The sequence below is a fragment of the Rhipicephalus sanguineus genome, chromosome 10 (genome assembly GCF_013339695.2).
Source record: "Rhipicephalus sanguineus isolate Rsan-2018 chromosome 10, BIME_Rsan_1.4, whole genome shotgun sequence".
Classification (NCBI taxonomy): domain Eukaryota; kingdom Metazoa; phylum Arthropoda; class Arachnida; order Ixodida; family Ixodidae; genus Rhipicephalus; species Rhipicephalus sanguineus.
The window spans coordinates 18504778-18527637 of NC_051185.1; the positions used below are offsets into that span (position 1 = coordinate 18504778).

Here is a 22860-nt window from a genome sequence, read left to right on the forward strand (position 1 = left end):
ATGCGCGCGATTCTGTCATCAACAAAGGTGGGCGCGAATCGGCAAGAACCATTTACGTCACAACGAGATTCGGTCGACGCCCCGAGTGCGTGGCAGACAGGTGATTAACTCTTACGCGGAGGGGTTTAACACGAAGAAAAACAAGGCCGGGGAAGAAGGCACCGCGCGCGCCCTCTTGCCAGGTTTTCCGAGGAGAACGCTGGCGGCTGCTACGGCTGCGCAAGCAGATCGCGCAGTATCTGTTGTATCGCCACTGCGCGACACCACAGTATTATCAGTGCCTCAGAGATGCCCTACGCGGAGTTCCAGTCCCTGAGGCCAGGTCCGTCGTCGACAGCCCCAATTCGCGCGGGGAGAGAAAGAAAACACTCCCCGAAACACCGAGAACGAGTTAAAAAACGATTAAGAGGCTGTGACGAATAGGTGGCGTCCAAACTCCTACCCCAGATCCAAAGACGGTTTCTTCACGAGTTAACAGCCATCAATCGCAATGGCTATGCCTTTCGCTGTCCATACTGAGGGGGAAAAGGCGAAGAGGAGGACCATCCCAAATAGCTTCACTGGCCAAGGCTGGTTGCATTACGTAATACTATCTTGGGTTAATTTCTGCCTCCGTGACAGAACTACACAAGACTACGGACACCTTTCGCAATGAAAGCGAACTAGGGCCGGTTGGTACACGAGACCTAAAAAGGGCGTAACAGCGCAAAACATAGGACGTGGTTCGGCCTCTTGTTTTCTGTATTGCGCCTTTACTCATCAACTAATAACCACACTATTCGCAAAGAATAACGGAAGCATGCTGCAGGTCGATTACCGAGCGGCTGTGATCTGAATCGCTTGGCTGTGTACAAATACAAAACGGGGATAAATGACCCACGTGTTAAAAAACAAAACAAAAAAAACCATAAAGCTGAGAAGGCACATCGTTCACACTTTGAGGTCAATCGCGCAGGGGGGGGGGGTGCTTTTGTTTCGGGAGCAGCAAAGCGTGACGGAGCGAAATTACAGTTCCCGTCCGCTTATGCCTGCGCCGCTGTCCTTGGGACACGAGAGCTGGCTCAGCGAAAAACGAAACGGGATGTATTTTTGGAAAAAGGTGAAGGCCCTGTTCCACGTTCCTGTTCGATGCGCCAGAAATTGGAAAAAGAAAAATTCAGTCGACCCTAATCCCAGACTTTATACTCCGTTTCATACATTAGGTACAACGGTATGAAAGCTAGCGAGACTTCTTGCAGTAGATGCGTTTGTGCCAAGAAATAGTTCGGAGAGTATCAAACGCTCCTCCGTAACATATGACGAAGTGAATTGTTCGTGTTTGCTTCTCATTCCTCATTATGTTGCTAAATTAAGAGAAACACGAGAAGCGTGAAAAGCTGGGCCGGCTGGTTCATGATAGATGCGAAAAAAAACCAGCGTCGTCCTTGTCTTGAGTTTTCGCTGGTTTTTCTCGCCTCTAAAGCGAAACGTAATATTCTGATGTTTCGACCGGGGACCGGCATTTATCAGGGAAAAAGGCCGGTCCCCGGTCGAAACATCAGAATAAATGTCTTTTCGTTGTCGAATTTTATCTCCACACACACAAACACACACACACACACACACACACACGGACAACAGAAAATATTGGGAAGAGGCGACTTCGTTTTAATACGATGTTATGGCTGCCTCTAAAGGAACAAGGCGTAAAGAGTTACAAGCTGTCCATGAGATGCCAAAAGCGACTTTCAGCTACGTCGTTTTTTGACTCTGGAACGCGCAAATGGTATATACAGCTACACGCGAAGCAACAACGTGACGCAAACATGAAACGAAGCCAGGAAAAAAAACAGATGGGTTCTCAGGTGCTTGGCTCTTCATAGCATGCGTTTGCAATCGTCAGTCAGCCAGCTTAAAACAATAAAAGGAAAATAAAGATAAAGAAAAAACCTCAACGTACCCACACGTGCTCCGGACGAACATAATTATAGTGGTGCGGCAAATTTTCAGCGCGGATTACGCAATTCAGGATAACACGCAACAGGCCGCGCGGTATAATCTCGAATATACTGTCACGCGGTTGTGACGTGACACTACGGCAGCTAGCGAGACTTCTTGCAGTAGATGCGTTCGCACCAAGAACTAGTTCAATGATATTGCCACCCGTAACTTGTTCTCTTTTTTTTTTGCGTTTTTAGACTGCGTAATAAGTCAAGATGCTTCTTTGTGCCTTAGCCATAAACAAACCCCCTCTATTTATACGGCTGTCAATAGGCTGTTCTGGATCGCTTAGCGTCTCTGTTTTTGTATCGTGGCCTCCGTGATTTGTTACGGTAGGGCACAGCCGGAGCCAATCGCGGAGACCACGTTTACGAGGACGAAAATCCAAGCGTGCGACGCGCGGACTTACAGTTTGCGAACCGAACTTAGCATAGCTTCCACAGCGTTGCAGCTGATGTATGAAACAGAGTATAGTTTGCGGATGAAAATAAAACAAAACAATCCATCTAGCTTAGAGCGGCTTTCCGCTATAAGAAAGAAGAAAAAGAACGCCACCCACGAATGCTCGCGGTTCGCTTCACATAAGCGCGTTAATGGAGGAAGGAAAGACAAGGATCGTCATCCACTCAACGACTAAGTGACGCAACACACAAGTGTTGAGGGACAAAGTAAGATAAAAGCGGTACACGGCTTTACGCTAACTCCTCGTTGAGGCAGACGCACGGGCGCGGCGAAGCAGAAGTGCGGGAGCAGACGACGCACCGCCGCCGCCCGCAGAAGGCATACTGCGTCATCTGTTGCGCCACAGGCAAACACGCGGTCGGCTCGAAGGAGGGAGAGGGGGGAAGGCTTAAGTGCGGAAGGAGGGCGAGGAGGAAAGCGGTGACGCACGCCCACGCACACACAAAACGTGCGCAGAGAAGTGGCCGAAGGCGCGCGATCAATACAAGCGCTGGCTTGCACCGTCGGTTAAATTAGGAGAGCGAAAACGAAGAGAAAGGCGGGGGCTGGAAGACAAGGGGGGGAACGGGGGGAGTGGGAGAGATGCCCAAAAAAGACATTTTCCCGCGGACGCGACGGTACGAGGCAACTCGGGAAGTTGGGGGAGCCGTGCGACTGCCCTCGGTTGGGGTCGTAGCTAGTCGGCTGCCCTCTGCAGCTCTCCACGAGAGACCTGACCACGCCTCAACCCTTTTTTTTTTACCCTCTCTTCCTCCTCCCTTGTTGCGCGCCGTATCGGCGTAAACGGGATTACAGACTTTCCCCTCGGAGCGTTGCGTGCACGGCATGCGGCTTAACGCGACGTCGAGGGTCGATGCCTCAAGCCCTTATCAGGTTGTTAGGAAAAAAAAAAAAACAGAAGAAAAAGTTTAGGCGTAACAAGGTTAACGTCAGTGATAGTCTGGCTGGCATACATCGACCTTTTAGAAAGAATCTGTCCTATAGTCTACCCGTCACCCAGGTCACGTGACCAGAGCGGGGATTGAATAAAAAAATAAAGAAAACGAAATGATTATGATGCCGTGCTTTCTATACCGAAAGTCATCATCATCCCTACAGCTTCGGAGTGCGACGTTGAAATATCGCCCGTGACAGGTATGTCTTGTTTTTTTTTTTCTTTTTTTTTTCCAGGTCGATTATTGCCTGAAGAGGCGAACGTGATTTCCACTGCTCATCGCAACTTCTAGGTGGCAAAAATAAAGACTAATTTAATACTTCAACTATTATTCAGGTTTAGACATGTTGAAATTGCGATATTCATGAAACCGAGAGGCAGTGGAGTCGCGTGAAGCTTAAACAAGAATTCTGGGAGTAGAGATGAGAGGCATTTGCATAGATAAATAGGTAGGACACGCATAGTCAATGCATTCGGAGACCTTTATAATCGTCGCGGCGATTTCAAATAATACATATGTTGCGGTTTAACGTCCCAAAACCACGATATGATGACGAGGGACGAGTCGAGGGCTGCGGAAATTTCGGCCACCCCGGGGTTCTTCAAGTGCACCTAAATCTAAGCACACGGGCATCTAGCATTGTCCTTCCACTGGAATGCGACCGCCGCGGCAGAGATTCGATCCCGCGACCTTCGGGTCAGCGATCGAGCACCATAACCACTAGACCAACGCGTCGGATGACAATTAAGAAGGATATCGTTGCTCAGTGCCAATAACATCTGGGTTGATTTTAAAACCAAATATGCGCTAGGGATTTCGCTCAGGGTAACGTAGCAACACGGTACATCGCACAAAGGGGTGGAACGTTAACTTACTCACAAGCTAGATGAACTTTTGCAGCCTTAAAAGAAAAGGCGTAATGAGGGAGCCTTTCTGTCCCATAAGAATAATCGCCGTCTATCTCGCGTGGCGATAACGTCAGGTCACCAACGACGCGCGCGCTATCAGCTCGATATAAGGCATTCTTGATGGGAAATGTGCCGAGCGCCAAAGTTTTCAACAAAGCACACTCAAGCAGGCCAGATGACAATCAGCTTCTTCAAATGGACAGCCCTTTTTATCCGGTCACAGAAATACGTACAGTCAGGGACAAAAGTTTAGAGACCGCGAGACAACCAAGACAAAGCTGAATATACCAGCCGCTTCGGCAGGCAGCCTCGAATTTAGATTTTGTGGCCTGTTTATACAGGGTGTTAGTTAGCTTGCACCAAGTCTACTTTCTCATTTCGCGCAGTCTAAAGAGCAGCTAAAAAAAAGAAAATTGAACAGGGTAGCTGTTCAATTTCAGTCTTTGCATAGATGAAATAATCTTTTCAATCTTTGCATAGATGAAGTAATCTGACGTTGCTGAACAAACGAGACAACTTTTCTGCTGAATATTTTTTTCGTTAGATTTACTTTTCTAAAGCTTAAAAAGGCAGAAGTTCAGGGGAAGGTGGAAACTTGAGGAGATGAAAAATTTGTGAACAGGGGTGTCGCTGGAGCCGACGTTTCGGCAAGCGGACTTGTCTTCTTCAAGGCTGCAGCTGTTTTTAAAGCTTAGTTAAACTATCTTTGTTAATTACCGAGATTATCGGATTGGCTGTTATCTTTGCATGGATTAAATATTCGGACGCTTCAGAACGAGTGTTACAACTTCTGCATTGAAGACTTTTTCACTACAGTTACTAATTAAAAAAAGTTAATTAAGAAACATTTGTTAATTACCCGGCTTGGCGGATTGAAAGAATATCCCGATGCACTGCGTACGGCTCGGAACAATAGCCGATTCTACACGCATAGCGCATATATTTGTCTGTTTTTTTTAATACTAGGAGCAAGCTAGCTGAAACTGCATAAAACTGCAGGGAAATTCAAACGTTTCCTCAGAGGAAGTGGTCTCTAAACTTTCGACGCCAGCTGTACATATTTGGGACGCAGGCCGTTAGTTAGGCCCTCGCACGCCCATATGCCCGGCCCGCCCCGCGGCCGAGATTTTCGCCTAGCAAAGGCAGGCAGGCAATCTCCGCAGATGGGTCGCGCGAGGCATCGGAGCGCGAAGCCGGCCGGCAGGCAGGCAGGCAGATGGGAGGACACATTCTAGATCACAACAGCTATATAGCGCCAGGCATACACCCTTCCCACCTCTTCTCTCCCCCTCACCCGTACGCACGGCCTGGCGGGAATGCAGAATATATAACCTGGATTCCTCGAGGCGACTGACTATATACGACGTAGACGAATGCCCCACCTCCGCGTCGCTTCTATACGCCTTGTCATACATACGCGTCTTCTTTACGATCGGCCCCGTGACGTCGTGCATAAGCGCACAATACTAGATTTCGCGTAGCAGAGTTTCGCCCAACAGCGTTTTTCAACTAAAAACGAAATTAATCGGGCACGAAATAATCTCCCCGAGATATACATGCGCGCCCTGCACCACCTAACACAAATAATCGCCCCCTCTTGCACCCATCTTCATTGTGAACCAGGGATTCGTGGCGGCCCGGAAACGTCAATATAGGTGGCTTAAACTGACGTCACCGAGACAGCCACGTGGGAGCACCAACATGGCGGGACGCGAGCTTTGTGACGTCACGTTAGTGTTCTCAGTACATCGCACGCTAGTTCCTTCCGTTATTCGCGCACAGAGGCCTAATCACGTCCCAGCGACGTCGTTATCACACTGAATCACGTTAACCGCCACGTGATTATACTGCCTTGACGTCATCTATGCCACCATGCTGAAGCCATGTTGCGCGCCCATGACACCACGTGCACGCTATCAATACGGTGATGTTATACATAGGCGAGTGCCTGGTTTATTTTGTCGGGTGTAGAGTACGTATAGAAAACAACATTGGCTAAGCCAGAAAGATTGCGTGTGTGTGTGTGTGTGTGGGGGGGGGGGGTAGTTCAGGCTTCCCGAAATCTTTACATTTTGTACGTGTAATACAAACGCACCTACGAACATACATAAACGTGTGTCGACAAAGTTTTTCGTCAACTTGATAACAAAGTTCCTGTTGTATTAAGCTGATCGATGGCACGCTTACAAACGATGCGCCTCTCTTGTGCGTTGTGAACGTAGTCACAACAGCTTTATCGAATAGAAAAGCCTGACGTACAATTCTGCCCTCCCTCCTGTGTATCACCCCAAGCTGGTAAGACCAGACCTACTTTTTTCCATGCCGACTTTTCTTTTTTACATCATCACGCCATCGAGGAGGGAGTTTAGCCCGAGGGGGAGTAATTTTACTCCCTCTCCCAGCGAGGAGTTATCTTACTCCGCCTCCAATTTCTTTTTTTTGTGTGTGTGTGTGCCGGTCGTGTTCAAGGACGTGTCAATTACTCCTGGGTATCTAGTACACCCTACCCGAGTTTTCCCTTTCGTGAATGACACACACGCCTTGTCAAAACGGCCACACGCAAACTAAGCCGCCGTGGCAGCGGCTCCTGACTACTTGAAAACGTCAATTTCTGCGGCTACAGCTGTAAGAAAGCGTGTTACAGAACGTGAAAATGTCATTAACACGACGACCTTGTGGAGGAAGGCAAACTCTCTCCTGCTTCACAACTACGTACATCGGTATACGGCTGGCTTCGCAGTGCCCGCGAAAATATGCTGTCTGACGAGAAACCGGTTTCACTACAAACAGCAGCTATACACACTGAGATTATAAGGAATGAAGTGATGAAGGTGCTCACTCGTACGCAAGGACTTCGAACAATCAAGAACGGTATGCTTAAAGTGTCCCTAAATCACTCCAGTTCAATAATTAATTTTCACGGTTTTACGTCCCAAAACAACGGGGATGGGAGCGAGAGGGGGGGGGGGGGTGTCTGAGTGTTGTCGCAGACGTCAATCCCCCCAGGCCAGCTTTTTCTGCGCATTCCGGACAAATTGCCCTGCCAATGTGACGGTTCAATTAGGAAGGATACACTAACCCACCAAATGTCAGGAGTTTTAAAATTTCCGCCTGCTTCAATCGGTGCGCGACTGATGGCGACATTAACGACGCGTGCTCTTATTAAGTGTGTCACAGGCCGTATCGCGATTATTCTGTCTTAGCAACTACAGTTGCTTACAACGTAAGAATTAAGAGAAGCCCCACCCGCAAAACCGCGTTGCGCTTGTCAATCACATCTCCAAGACAGTCGTGTAAGTTGGTTTGCCTTTCGAACCAAAAGCACCTTTCCTGTGCTAACTTAAATACCACAAGTACCAAAATCGAAAGGTTCGTCGTTCCTACTTAAAATATGACCTCTGGCTATGCTGTGATGTCAGAATATTCGATGAAATTGGCTAGCACGTTCAAGTTTTCGACTTAAAACTAGCGGCATGAACCTGTCTGTACGGGTATACACGAACCATCGAAACACGCGAAGAGCGCCGTCGCGGAAATTAGTTAATGCGAGTGGATGAATCTACGAAAATTTTTTCTGGGTGGAAGGAGTGGTGGTAGTGGGTGGAGCTTCTATTTTTTAGGTTGTAGCCGACTATGGTATCTTGCGCGAACGGCACCTATACCACGGGCAACGAACAACCAACGCGGGAATAACCCGAGACATACCCTATACCCCTCCACCGAAGGGTTCAGCGCTCTTCGCGGAACGCGCAAGATGACTCAGCGTTTAACCCTGGAGATTCATCGCGTGCCGAGTCAATCCAATCGCCGGACACCACACAAGCACGCAAGGATTCGCCCCCCTAGTCTCCTCGCAGCAACAAGTCCGGCGTGCTGTCGCTGACCTTGACATCAAAGTGACATTTTGGTTACCTGCCACAGCAGACAACGCGGCCGCCATGAAAACGAAGGGGAAGATGACGGTGTACAGTCCGGCACACTCTTAAAAGGGGACAGTGAGCCATAAATAAAAGAGACGTAAGAATCATTGTACTCATAATATAATAATCGCGCCCGTATCTCAGCGGTACACCCAAGAAAAAAAAAAAAAAATCGAGCATTTGGGGAGTATTTCTGCCACACAACTATAATCGTCATCTAACCTCGCGCACTTTCCTTGCGTTATCGCGGTCCCGACACTTACCGTACAGTGTGCGCGCTATCAGCGTGACATAACATTCTTGATAGGAAAGTTACGAGTTACGAGATACGGGTTTTCAAGAAAGGAAACGCGAGCGAGCAATGATGATTACAGCTGTGTGGCGGAAATACTCCCCAAATGCTCGATTTTTACTCAGAGTGATAGTATCGTAGATAACGGGAACGAAACGCTGCGTGTTCCCTTTAACTTTGTACCGCAGACTGCAGTGTAAATGTACAGAAACAAGAAGACTGCACGTGAATTACCTCGTAGGCTAAAGGCACTGCGGCTCCGCGACACCGTCTTAGCGCGGCGTTCGCCCATCTCCGAGCGTCGGCGACGGCTGGCAACGCTACGACGCCGGCGTCACAGACGACAACGACGACGACGCTGACGCCTTCTTCAGCTCCCAGCGGCCGCCGTACGGTCGCCTTCGGCCAGCGGTCAGCGCTAGCATCGACGGCGGGCTCCGACGAAGATCGGCGGCATGCCGACGGATACGCCGGAGCGCAAAGCGCAGGCGCCATTGGTCATTTCTCTTTTGAAATAGAAACAGAATCTCGAACACACCGGCTGGGATGAAGGAAGACAACCGAGTAGTAGTATGCTACGAAGCTGTCTCCTTTGGGATCGGGGGAATGCGACGATGGGGCGGCAAATTCAGCGCGCGCACACACACGCAAGGGCAACAACGCACAGCACTTCAGATAGACACGACCGTCTTCTTGATCGGAGAGGAATTCCTTCGCAGCAGCAGCTGAGGAGGAGGGGCTGGTGTGAGCCCTCGAAGGCGGGGCGGACACGATCCGAAGAGGCACGGAATAAACAAAAGGAATGGTCAAGGAACAACACCAGCTCGTCGCTAAAGGCTCAGCGCGGCGGGCAGCGGCACTTGACACCACACTCCACTGGTACCACACGGCGCGCACGGCCTGCTGTCTCTGGGAGAAGCAGTCAGTCGATCGGATAGCAGCAGCAGCAGAGGCCGCTAGAACCAACGCATCGACGATGAAAATGAAGCCAGGAAAAAAACAACGCCTCTGAAATGCGCGTGAGGAGGTTGTTAGGGTGAGAGAAAGAGAAGGCGATGCGCTCTTTCCTCCTCTCTCTCGACCGCAGCGAGGATTGTGCGGATGCCGCATAGAGGGCGGCACATGCGCGGCTCACGTAAGCGCGCGCAGCGGCAGCTAGCGCAGCGTGGTTTCGGCGGCGCCGGCACCGCCCTAGCGAAGGTAGCGCCGCGGTCGGGAGATACGAGAAACCACAGCGCCCCGAGAACGATAACGAAACTGAAGGCGGAGCTGCTGGCAGAAGGTAACCGAGAGCGTTGACGCTTGGGCACGTATGAGCTCCGAGATCGAGCGGGACGGAAATCTCGGAGGCCGTGCATGGTGAGAATCTCGGGCGCATTCGCACGTTCCTCGTCGCCAGCACAGTAGCGGTCACGAGAAAAAAAAAGGACTCATTGACTGGCCAGGAAACTTAATCGTGCTGTTTTCCGCGAAAGTTTTGACGCCGAAGCGACAGTGAATTTTCGCTCTTCGGGAATCATTTGATCTTCTCGGGTGGTGCTCGACCACTAGAATTCGCAGAATACCGGTTAACCCAACCCACCCAACATGAACACGACAATCGAACTCAACCGCGTATTAGTGAATTGACATTTACACCACGGGTAGTTCCGGAAGACTCAGAGCTGGCAGGAATTGGAAACTGCAAAAGGTCATACTCGTAAGAAATGAAAAGAACAGACAATGCTTTGTTTGTGTTTCCGAACTCCGCTTGAGCGATCGGAAGCCACCTTTCGGAAACGTTGAGCAATAATTTCGTGCCGTGTTCAGCTTCAATATCTCGAAGTAAATTCACGCGTAAATAACGAAACAGGCGCCTACGCCTGGAACTTGGCCGTATGTCGTTTAGCGGTTTGGACTGTGTACGAGCCCTTAAACGTTTGGGTGTACATGCCTGCGTACATCAGCGTTTAGGGTATATGTGTCTGTCGTTCAACACTGTGTGTGTGTGCGTGTGTGTGTGTATCCGTGTCCTCCAGCACATTGCGTATGTGTGTGTATGTGTCCTTTAACACCTTGGTTCTGTGTGTTATCTGTGTCCTTCAACGCCCTGGTTATGTGTGTGTATCTGTGTGCGAGTCCTTGAACACTTTGGGTATGTATGTGTACGCAGGTGTCCAACGCTTTAGGTATGTATGTATCCCCTTAACGCGTTGGTTACACGTGAGTGCGTGTGTGTGTGTGTGTGTGTCCTTCAGCCCTTTGGGTAGGTATGTATGTGTCCAACGCGCGTGTGTTTGTGTGTGTGTCAATGTGCACAGCGGCTCTTCAACGCGGCAAACCAATCTCCAACGCTCACACAAGGACGGTCAACGTATAAGGAACGACTGGCCAGCTTGATGGAACAGAAAGGAGAGAGAGAGAAAGGGTATATATCGAAGACGCGAATGGAAGGGGAGAGGGAGGGGGTGTTCTCATATCGTATTCCAAGCAATGCCCCTGAGTTTCGGCGGCGGGAAAGAAAAGTAAGCCCGAGAGGAGAGATTGATCGAAGTCGAGTCCGGCGAGAACGCGTGGGCTTTCTCGGATACAGCACCGCGGCCATCTACAACTACAGCCGCCTCGGAGGAGAGACTACCGATCAGCCAAGACTGCGGGGCATTTACAAAGGCCGCGGAGAAGCACAGATACCGTTTTGCCTCGAACTTAAACGACCAGACACAAAAGGCGACTGAACAGATAGTGTGCCACCAGCCCCCCCCCCCCCCCCCACTTTTTTTATTTCGCAGTATTACACGAGAATTTTTAGCACAAATCTAGACCGGAACTTAGCGCCAATCAACTCTACCAGGTATGCAATGGCATATGCAGCGTGATAACTTCAATGCGTAGTACATTTCTTGGACAGATTCTGCGTATCATGCTTCCAATATCATTACTGTGACGGCTATAGGTAGTTGCGCGAGCTGGAGTCGCTTGTTAACGTGCGCACTGTCACACAAACACATACACACCGTAAAATCCCATAGTTTCGTTTTCTCTACCACTTCGCTTTTGTTTGACTCGCTTCGCGAAACTCACACAATCGCCCAAAAGCCACCAGACTACGACAGTCGTCCAGATAAGGGGACAAAACACGAATCGTAAAACAGCGGGCTGTACGTGTTTGGCGGGGGGGTTAGATCCGAGAAAACACGGTACACTGCGCGCACCCGTACAGCGGAACAAAATCAAACCGCAGCCAGTGAAAGGGCGGGGGGGGGGGGGGGGCAGGATTCGCTTATACATCGATGGCGGCGTACTTCCTTTCATGCCAGCCGTTGTAACACGCGGGCAAAGCAATGTTTTTATTTATTTATTGGCCGTGGAAGACGGAGCGGTGTGGCTTGTTTTCCTTCCTTGCATTTCTTATTTCTTCACTCACGAGCGCAGCTTCCTATTCTCCGCTGCACCACAATAACGCGGATCGAACACGAAATCGCTCTCTCCTCCTATATAAAGCGAGCAGCGGGCCGTGTTGCAATCGGGTCAATCCGAGCATGGAAGGCGAAGAGAAACAACAAACAAAACAAAACGAAGAAGAATGCGAGAGACGATCAACGGAACAGCAAAGAAATGTGTACTCTCTCTAACCCGTTCTTACTGAAAGACCAGCAGCGGCTCTTACTCAAACGCCACTGCGTCCCCGGCCGAACGTATTGTAAGGTTTAAGTACACAGTCCTGACGAAGACGAGTCATCTTGTCGAAACTTTATTGGCTTCTGCGAAAATTTTTTCCTTCGACTTCTTTCTTCAAGGCTCCAACTTCCACCTGTACTCATAGGTCGGCAAACTCACTCATGAGTCGAATCACTCAGACTCACTCAGACTCGTATCGAGACGTGAGTCTGAGTCTGAGTGAGTCCGAGTGAGTAAAGTTTTTGTGAGTGTGAGTCCGAGTGAGTTCTGTGGGGAAACATTTTCGTGAGTCTGAGTCCGAGTGAGTCCGGTTGAGGAAAAGTTTGGTGAGTCTGAGTCCGAGTGAGCCCTAAGGGCAAAATATATTGCATGAGTGAGTCTGAGTGAGCTCCACAATTTATGCCGACCTATGGTCCTATCTACTCAATTTTAGCATGCCTATCAGCCATATGTCAGCTCACGTTTACACTCCCGTATACTCCCGCACACTTCTACGCGCTACCATTCATACGTCAGCTCAATATTAGGCGTGATTTGAGGAGGGAGAGGGGGAGGAGGTGCCTTGACCTCCCATCGCAAACTTTTTCACGGGAAATTACTGATAAAAATATCTCGTGTGAGTCATGACTTTCAATAAAAAGGTCCTTATTGAACTGCAAACTCAGATAACTCGTATTTGAAGGTACGAGATCAAAAGGTGCTACGTAGCGCACCGATTATGCGAGATATTGGCGTTAAAGAGCATTGACATTACGGTAGAAAAAGGATAATTTAATGCTAACGGACTCACGAGTCGACTCACTCAGACTCACTCAGACTCAGATCGAGCCGTGAGTCTGAGTCTGAGTGAGTTCGAGTAAATAAAATATTGGTGAGTCTGAGTCCGAGTGAGTCTGGTTGAGAAAAATTATAGTGAGTCTGAGTCCGAGTGAGTCCGGATGAGGAAAAGTTTGGTGAGTCTGAGTCCGAGTGAGCCCTGACGGTAAGATATGTTTCGCGAGTGAATCTGAGTGAGCTCCGCATTTTTTGCCGACCTATGCCTGTACTCCTCTCGTTGTAAGGTACGTAGCCACATTAACATCAACAGTAGAGAGCTTCGGTTTGTCAGTGAACTTGTTGACGGAGAGTTTTAGTTTTGTCCGCAACTTTCTTTGCGTTAGCGTTATACCAAATACCGTAGCCGTAAACGTGAAAGATGGATGGGTGGCGCCATCTGGCTGGGGCCGAGAATAACCAGGAAAAGATAGAATCGTTACCGCAAAAAACCTTGAGCATTCTACTTCACCGCTGGCGTAAATTATCGGCAGCGCGCATAATACCGAATTGGTTACTGAACTTTTTTGTCCCCTCAGGAACAGTAGTCGAAAATAAACGTCTCCATAATTGTGGTAACACGAAGCGTCACCAGATGTCGATACTATCGTCCGGTAACTAAGGTCCCTCTCCGGTAACCCGGCATTCCGTAAACCATTTTGCGTATACCCCAATACCGGAGCCCTTGACTGCAGTGACTTCAACGAAAACGTAACGGGATATAGTCAATAACGCGGACGCAGTGCTATGAGCACAACACCAAGACCAGTATGAAGAATAAGCAGTACACACTCCGTTAGTGTTACTGCTATGGTACTAACTTCATCCACGAGTACTACGCCGTAGTGCGACAGCAGTACACTGTAGTAGTATAGCACCAAGTGGTGGTGGGGGGGGGGGGGGTACCTCGCATAGTGGCACTACACTAGCACGTAGTAGAAGTAGTACCCCGTCATGAGGCACTGGAAAAGCAACTACAGTGGGAATCAACCGAATAGGAAAGAAAGACAAACGAAAGGAAAGCCTGCAACGATGCGCACGAAAGAAGCGGGTAAAAAAGAAAAGAAAGAGAAAAAGAGAAAAGTTGCGCAACGCAGTTCACGAAGGAGGAATACTCCACGCTCTTACCGTAAAAGACGTACGCACCGAAACGAAAAACACACGAGTGAGTAACAGTGGAGACCGGCGAAACCGCGACGTATAAGCGGAAAAAGAAAGAAAGAAAGAAAGAAAGAAAGAAAGAAAGAAAGAAAGAAAGAAAGAAAGAAAGAAAGAAAGAAAGAAAGAAAGAAAGAAAGAAAGAAAGAAAGAAAGAAAGAAAGAAAGAAAGAACGGACAGCGAGACTTGTCCCGAAAGAGAACACAAAAGAAAAATCGAAACAACCGGCGTATACGTAGGTAGTGCCACGCGTTCCGGAATGCTCTCCCATGCGAGCTCAAAGCCGTATAAGAAAGCGGCAGCCGTGCTTCAAAAATACGTGCGGTGAGAAAGGAAGGATTCGCAAGGAACGCGTGCGTACGCACGAACGTGTACGCAGCTAAGAAGAAAATAAAATGCAAAAAAAAAAACGTTTCGCGTAAGACGGTAGGTGGGCGGGCGGGCAGGCGTGCGGTGGCAGGCAGGCAGCAAGCAGCGCACGCAAATGAATCGAAGAGGAACCGTCACGCCTACCGGCAAGGTCACGGTCGCGCTACAATGTGTGTAACTGGGACACCGAGAAGGAGGAGGAGGAGGAGGAAAGAAGGTCTGAGCGTGCGCTAACGGAGTTCTCTCTCGTACGCTCCGCGTAAGCCACCGAAACAGCGAACACAGCGTGCAGCAACGCATCGTCGTCACGTGCCTCACAGACACGCGCGAGAAAGCGTAGACGCGAAGACATTGGGACAAACTCGATACAGCGAAATTCGCGACATAGCGAACTCTCCCCTTCAACTAAGGCTGTTCGCTTGTAGAGCCGTTTCATTCCGATCCGCGGCGACCATACATTCTAAGAAAAAAAAAAAAAGGGAGTCATTTGACTCTTTTTTGCTACACATGTGAATCTCACGTGTATAACTCTCATTGAGGAGACATGAGCGACGATTGGACGAAACGGCGCACCAGGGCGCCCCGGTGCGCACCAGTGCGATTTGTCGAAGATGCCATAAGGCTGGTCGCTTGTAGAGCCGCAAACGCCGCATTGACCTATGCTTACGGTCACCAGTAAGGAATGATGATGATAATAATAATTAGTTCGAAAACAATGTATCTAACAATTCACACCAGATGCGTTCATACGCGCATTTCCCGTACTGACGTCACAGAACGGGCAGGGTGAATAGTATCCATTAAAAAAAAAAACACACACACACAGGGTCTCTCTCATGCATATCGCCTAAGACGACTCGAAGGCGAGGAAAGCGACCCGTTTCTTAGTCGATGTATCCGCCCCCATCCAAAAGCACTGCCTCCAGGATCGGAGGCATCGCAAGCTTTTTGCACCCTCGTCTGCTTTTTGCACTGCCTCCGTGATCATCCCACCTTTGAGCAAGCGACGATGTCACGTGATGAGTCACGTTATGTGACGCATGATGACGTCACAAAATTTGGTGACTAGTGAATTCGTGATGACTTCTTCACGTGATCGATTTTTCTTGCGTAACTCGTGTTGACGCCGACGGTCAATTTTTCGCGTTTCACGAGGCACATAAGGCTTTCCGCCTTGAGAAAATGTACTCCAAAAAACCACGCGCTCGTTTTCCACGCATACCGAAAAGAGACTGCGGGGAATCGAATGAAGCGATACCGAAGCCTGCGCTCGCTGCGTTCAGTAAAAGACTACTCTTGTCTGCGTGCTCAGCGGTACAGGTGTACGTACAGAGTGCGTCAGAAGTTCCCAGGTCACGCTGCCGTAGGAATACATGGGGTAGTGGCCTGGGAACTTTTGACGGACCCTGTACGTACCTACGCGGTAACTAAGGTCAAGTGCAGAGTAAGGTAAGCTGACAGTGCGACAACAGCACGTGGACAGGAAAGAGGAAACAAAAAAAAGAAAAAAAAAAGACGCGGGAATGGAACAATGACGCGCACCCCTCACAGAGAAAAAACGGGCGAAACAAGCCATGTTCGAAGTCTAGCTAACGTGTCAGCGGGAATACAATGGTGCGAAGAGCAAACGACAGATAGCGACAGCAAAACACCGGCGACAACAATGATTACAGACGGAAAAAATATGCAACGCGCGCGCGCACACACACACACACACACACACACACACACACACACACACACACACACACACACACACACACACACACAAATTAATAAAGGAACAAACACGTGCGTTGTCGAGCTCGTTCGATTCGTCACACTAGCCGGAAAATGGACTAAAACTACATAAAACAGATTAGGTTAGATTAGATATGTGGCGAGTTTGTGAGAAAGTTGGTTTGATGGATGCCAGCACGACCGCAAAAACGCACAAGAAAAAATGTGGATATATTTCATCGTAACAGCCAATGAGAACCAAAGAAGCGATAGGATAAATTACTCCACTGAAATAGCGAAATAATAAACAACGGCAATGAAAGTTGGGGAACAGAAAAAAAAAATAACCAGTCGTACGTGGGATACGAACCCACGTCTTGGCATTTCGCGTGCATCACACATGCGGGAAATTTTTTTTTTCGCCCACTTCCACATCGTTTAATTATCCTTTTTAAAAATTTCAATCACGTTACCCAATTTCACTGATGCTTTTTTTGTTGTTGTAATTCTCTGTTGGGTACATACATTATGCTGATGAAGCCAAGCCTTAGGAACGTCGGTCCACAGGTCGAAACTGTTGTACACAGATAACTGCCAAGTTATGGTTGATTTTATATATATATATATATATATATATATATATATATATATATATAGAGAGAGAGAGAGAGAGAGAGAGATCGTATGTACGTGTGACACCAAGAGGACGAGAGGGCTCGGCCTAAGTTACAAAGTGGGCCTCGTGTTCGCATGAATGAGACGGCGAGCAAGATACGGCACCCCATTAATCACGACCTCGACATGGAACGGCCGGGCGACGCACTTTCGGGTGGGCTCAACCTTGTATTAATACTGTGCAGTACGGTGGAAGCGACGCACCGCAAGCATCGGCCAATCAAAGGCCGAGCTCTGCAGTCATAACTGTAATTCTCGATTCGATCGACAGCACTAGGGTTCTGATATTACAGATATAATTTTTAAGTAACAGTAAATCAGTTTAGACTGACAAATATTCTTAATAAAGGTGACTTCGCGATCTGATCACGTGATCACCGTTGGAGGAGAATAAAACAAAGCTCTGAAGGTGTCTTTTTCAATGTTTCGCACCGAAACGCAAACGCTGGTATACGTAGTACCACACTATGACGTCACATGTCTCGTTACCTTGGTCACGTTGGCTAAACAAGCTTCCCCGAAATTTAACCGCGTTGAGTCTCTAACTGCCGTAGAACACAACACGGTCCATTTTTTTAACCGATAAAGAGTTCTATAGGCATTAGCGGACGCCGTAAAACGAGATCTGTGACGTAACGACGAGTTCGTGCGGCAATTTCCCACCGGCGTCGCCATTAGTCTTTTCGCCAAACCACGATTATGTATATACACGCATTTTGGCATTTCATGAGAGTTATTTTCAATAAAAAACACTTCAACGGTCAAAACATTGGCAATTGGACCACTGCCGAAAATTTGCACCACCAGTGAAGTAGAACACACGCGGTGACTGCGCTGATATTGTGTTTGCCTGATTCATCTCCGCACCGTCAGGTGGCGCCACCAATCCGGCCCTCACGTTTACACCCCGGTGACCCGTTAGTCCGCAAACTCAAAGGAGTTCACGGACGACGGCACACTCCTTATTCTACGGCAATCTTTTTTGAACGCATACTAAAAGGGGTTTACAGACTACGGCAAACTTTTTTGTCCGCAAACTTAAACTTGCGGACAAAATAGAAACTCTATTAAACTGTGTGTCGGTGAACTTTTTGTACGAACTGACTTGCTGTTTCTGTGGCAGTGAGCACCACAACGCACGTTACACACACACGCGCGAAATAAATCTGAGTTTTATGTTCTAATGCTCTGCTAATCTTTAGTGCGCTTTTAACGCCGCTAAACTATAGGAAGCCGACAGGCACGCGAACTTACTTCGGGGCACGTGCGGGCCACTGGAATGCGCGATAAAGCGCCAGAAGAAACACGAGAAAAACAAAGCTAATGACAAAACACCGCAACAAGACAAAGAACACAAACGTGGCTCGAGTTACCCAGCGGGGTTTTATCTTCATGCCGCATCGTAACGACCGCGCAGCCAGCCGTCTTAGCGCGGTACAGTAATTCCGCCACTGCTAGGCTATAAAACACGCTGACAGACGCTAAGGCTGTCCACCATCCTGCTATGCACGCTCGCACCGAGCTGCTGCCGGGGGTAATTACGAAGCGAGACAAACCTCAACAATTAAGCGTGAATGAACGGAGCGAGCTCCAACTGCGCTCAGGCACCGCAATGCGTCGTTATTTTCAAAGCTAATACAAAAGACAAAACGAAGCGCGTTTTTTTTTTTTTTTGACACGCAACGAAAACAGGCGACAGAGGAGAGTGATTATGAAGAAGTGTACGAAAGAATAAGATGGATGGATGTGCCTTTTTTTTTTCTTTTTGCGAGACGACCGTATGGATCCATGGAAAGCATAGGATACATTTAGTTTTCAATTGAAATGTGGCAATTATGAGATAACGGGCAAATGAAAGCGGACGGAAAGAGTTGTTGCCAGTGGTGACCGAACCCATAAACCTTCGGATTACTTCTGTAGCACTTTTGAAACGCAGTGCGAGTGTGTGGGTAGCACTTCTGCAATGCAGTGTGTTTGTAAGGAACGCAGCGTGTTTGTGTGGGCAGCACCTCTGCAACGCCGTGCGTGTGTGCTAGCAGTGCTTCCGCAACACAGCGGTGTTAAATCTCTCTCTCTCACACACACACACACACACACACACACACACACACACACACACACACACACACACACACACACACACACACACGAGCTAGCGCAAAACGGCGACGCCCATGGTTCGAAACAATCGCCATAAACACAAGAGCACGCAGTTTAAGATGAGTCCAAAAGAACGACGCCAAGACAAAAAAAAAAAAAACAATGAACAGAGATGGCGACAAGCGATGGCTTCTCGCTGGCACTCTCGAACGGGAACAAGCACACGAGAGAACGTGTGCGAACAGAAGGAAAACAGACGATACGCAGACGAAACTATAGTGAAATAGCGCGAAGAACAGAACGACATCATCTGTTCCGAGCGCGCACCTAACGCGCAGACGAAATAGCAGACAGCCACCATCGCGCGCGGATCTGCGAGGCCATTGAATACGCCGGGCGAACATCGTTTATACGTATGACCGGCATCGTTGCGTGGAATGCGCTGAAGCGAGGACAAGGGGCGTGTCAGCACAGCAGACACATCGCGTACGTTTGACGGTGTTTTATTTTTATCCTTTCGTTTAAAACATATACGCTGCGTTCCAGGAAGAACCGTTGCCGACATGACCGGTAGAGAAAGAGGCACCAGATATGAGGTACTACAGGCGCGTGCCATCTTGCGTAGCCTCCACACCCACCCAGCCGAGGAATGCTGGGATCCGCCCAATACAGATGATGCGCTCGGCGAAGATGCCAAGGCGACCGAGCCCAGAGAAAGAAAATGACCGATTCGGCAGTTAGCGACAAGCTGCAACGCTCGACTGCCGCTTTCCAGAAGCACACATTGCAACGTCGAGGAAGTCGCGTATGACTTCTCTTCCGCATCCCCCCCCCCAACCCCCCCCCCTCATCTGACATCCGTATAGTGAAATACAGGGTCGCAATCTTGTACACGTTCTGTGACAGAACGTTCTATCGCGCGTGCACGGGATTGGTCGAGCTTCGTCTGACGAGAACAGCAACAGGAAAAGGCAGTGCTGTCAATCATTTTGTCGTCTGCTATAGGCAAGGAACCCAACGAATGGCGACACCATTCCGAACGATAGAACAGATTATGGTGTACTATAGAACAGATTTAGAGCGGTCTCTGGACGATTTGGATTGGATCGAAACGTAAGCGCTCGGGCCGGAGAAGCGAATGAGCCCGCTTTGTGTCTGACAATAAAATGCCGCGCCGACAGTTTGCGAAAATGGCCACCATGCAGGGCCACCACCAAGCGTCTTGTGAAATTGCGACAGCACCTAGCTCCCAATCAAGACATTAACAGAAATAAACTGTTGAAATCATCACGCTCTTCAAGGCTTTGAAAAACAATGCTCAGATTTCTTGATTCAGTTATCCTTAAAGGGACCCTGAAACGGTTTTTTGAAGTTTTGTCAGCGTTTAGGCAGGGGCATCCCCAAATCATTCGCACCAGAAATTAAGCGACGCACTGTCTCCCAAGGCCGCTACGGAATTTATATCTAGACCCTCCTCCTCACCTCTGCCTTGCACCCTCAACTCACAGACACCCTGACATCGCCGGCGATCGCAGCGCTCTCATAAGCGCACTCGACGGTTTGGGCTTCCCCCAGTCATGGCCTCAGATATTGTGCGCCGACGGGTTGCGCGCATTCTCGGAGGCCCAACAAAGACGAAGCTCGCGGAGTGGTTGATATCTGCTCCGACAGGTGCCGCCCCACTACCAGCAGATCTTATTTTATTCTCCTGTACGGCGACAATGTGCAAAAGCATGCGGACAAACAAAAATAATTCGAGAACGATGACCGATACGCGTAAACTCGGGCAATGTGGTTGTGTCTTCAGAGGTGAAGTTACAGCCACAAAAACGTGGATCGTGGCGTTGAACGGATAGTGAGAGCGCGACGCTCATTGCAGCGACGAGCTGAAGGGATTCCGCTCGCCAGATGCCTCACGAACATTGCACGATTTCGCAGCTTTACAAGTCACCAATTGCTAGAAATTGCTAGATATGTGGTACACAACACGGCTAGGGAAATTAATCATGTCCAAGAAAAGAAACCTCGAGATAAACACTGTCGCTCAGCTCACGTCACACAGGCAGACGACGCTCGCTGCCCACAGGAGGTTCAATGACGTGTACTGGACATATCCAATCAGATCAGCCGCCTGCGTGACGTCGCGCTTCCAATACGACGCGCACTGGAAGTGGGTGGTTTGAAAACGCGTTTGGCTTGAGCCGCTGTGATCGGTGGCGATTCGCAGCTTCAAAGCCTTGTAATAAATTAAATTACACAGTTTACGCACAGAGCTTAATTCGGTCTGTAAATGATCCTTAGGACTTGCTCTACCAGTTCAATGTGTTCGTACAAAATCGTCAAAACCGTTTCAGGGTCCCTTTAAGCTTACCTAAAAAGTCAACTCCTACTGGCGATATTCGAAAATCTTAGAGTGGCACACGAAGCCCTTAACGACACGATGGGGACATGGAGTCGAGGGTCGGGAAAGAATTAAATACAAAATAAAAAGAATTACAGACAGCCATCGCGCTGTTTTCTTTTTCCTGTCAGAACCGTGGCGGGGGCATCCATCAAGTCGGGCGCGCGCCAGGCAGACGCGTGGCGCTATTTTTACAACGCGAGCGTCAACGTTCGTAACGCTAGCCCCGCATATCTGTCACGCGTCCATCGGTTTCACTAACGCAACCAAGGAGGTTACATTCCACACTAAAAGAAAAATAAATAAATAAATAAAACAAAAAAAAAAAGATTAGAAGGAGGCTGGGGATGAGGTAGAAGGGGGGACAGCAGTTCATGGAAACCTGCACAGCCCTGGCGCCAATGCGCGCGAAAATAAGAAAAAAAAAGAACACCGAAATGTCAAGAATTTTCAGTCGCGATTAAGCGGTAATTGAGTGAGGAACACGCTAGCGCATTACCCTTTGGTTACCCCTAATCCGCCTTTCTCACGGTGCCGCTATAGTTACAGCTGAGAATATACAAGGACACTAGGTGCCACGGCGCATGCGCGCCCATCCCCCAGCGGAAAAGGCGCAAAAGGTTTCGGTATATGGTTTCCGCACGCCTCTCGATCTCGGGGGTGTTCGTTCTGGAGATCCCAGCTGTCCTGGATCCCAGCTGTCCTGGACGGGCTCTATATGCCAGGGCATTATAGAGCCCGTCCTCATACGCACTAACCAAAAGCGGCCTCCGAGCGCAGACACAAAGCCACTCCGAGACGCCGGCGGCAGACCGCGGTGCGAACCCAGGGTCGAACGACTAGATTAGGAGAGAGCAGTGGCCGTTGAAGGAGGGAGAAGGCTGCAGAGACATCAACATCAACCCCCTCCACCCCCACCCCTTCCCTACACACACACACAGGACCCTCTTCTGCCGCCGCATTTATACATTCCCAGTCTGGCGTTCCATTTTTAGATGCAGGTTCGGGTCATGACCGTTGGATGTGGATAGGAAGGGGGTGGGGTGCGTGTGTCACGTGGCTACTTCTGAAGGTCCCTCTGTTTGTAGTCTTTTCGGCGAGAGAACATGATAATACTTGATCAGTGGAGTCATGGCAACATTTAAAGGGACCGTGGTACCCAATTTTCGATCATGCAATCTGTGTTATGCGCGTTACATCCTCGTGCGTTCACAAACAAGCTGGCGAAATTTAGGTGCATTCGATCGAGCAATTAACCTTACAACTGAATATTTTCATAAACACGCGAGAGGCCGCGAGTCGGGCAACAGTGGCGCACTCGTGAGCCGTGACGTAACAACCTGCTTGCTGTGCGAGCCTGCGATCGAGCGGTTCCAGATTTGTTCATTTTGGCACTGAAATTGAACGATTTGCAACGGCTGAAACTTTGATAGAAGACGACGGCTCCGCTCCAGGCAGCACATGACGTCA

The 22860-nt window shown here is 49.1% G+C and overlaps 1 protein-coding gene across 5 annotated transcripts in view; it reads right to left on the minus strand.

The window, feature by feature from the left end:
- Positions 1 to 22860, minus strand: part of LOC119407172 (phosphatase and actin regulator 4) — a 138042-nt gene that overhangs the window by 39183 nt on the left and 75999 nt on the right. The window contains exon 1 of one of the 5 annotated variants that reach the window (XM_037674046.2): positions 8732 to 9277. The exons of the other annotated variants lie outside the window; for them this stretch is intronic. Within the exon in view, the coding sequence (XP_037529974.1) occupies positions 8732 to 8789 (58 nt within the window). The 5' untranslated portion in view covers positions 8790 to 9277. Of the gene's footprint in view, positions 1 to 8731; positions 9278 to 22860 lie in introns of those variants that run through there. 5 annotated transcript variants of the gene reach the window in all.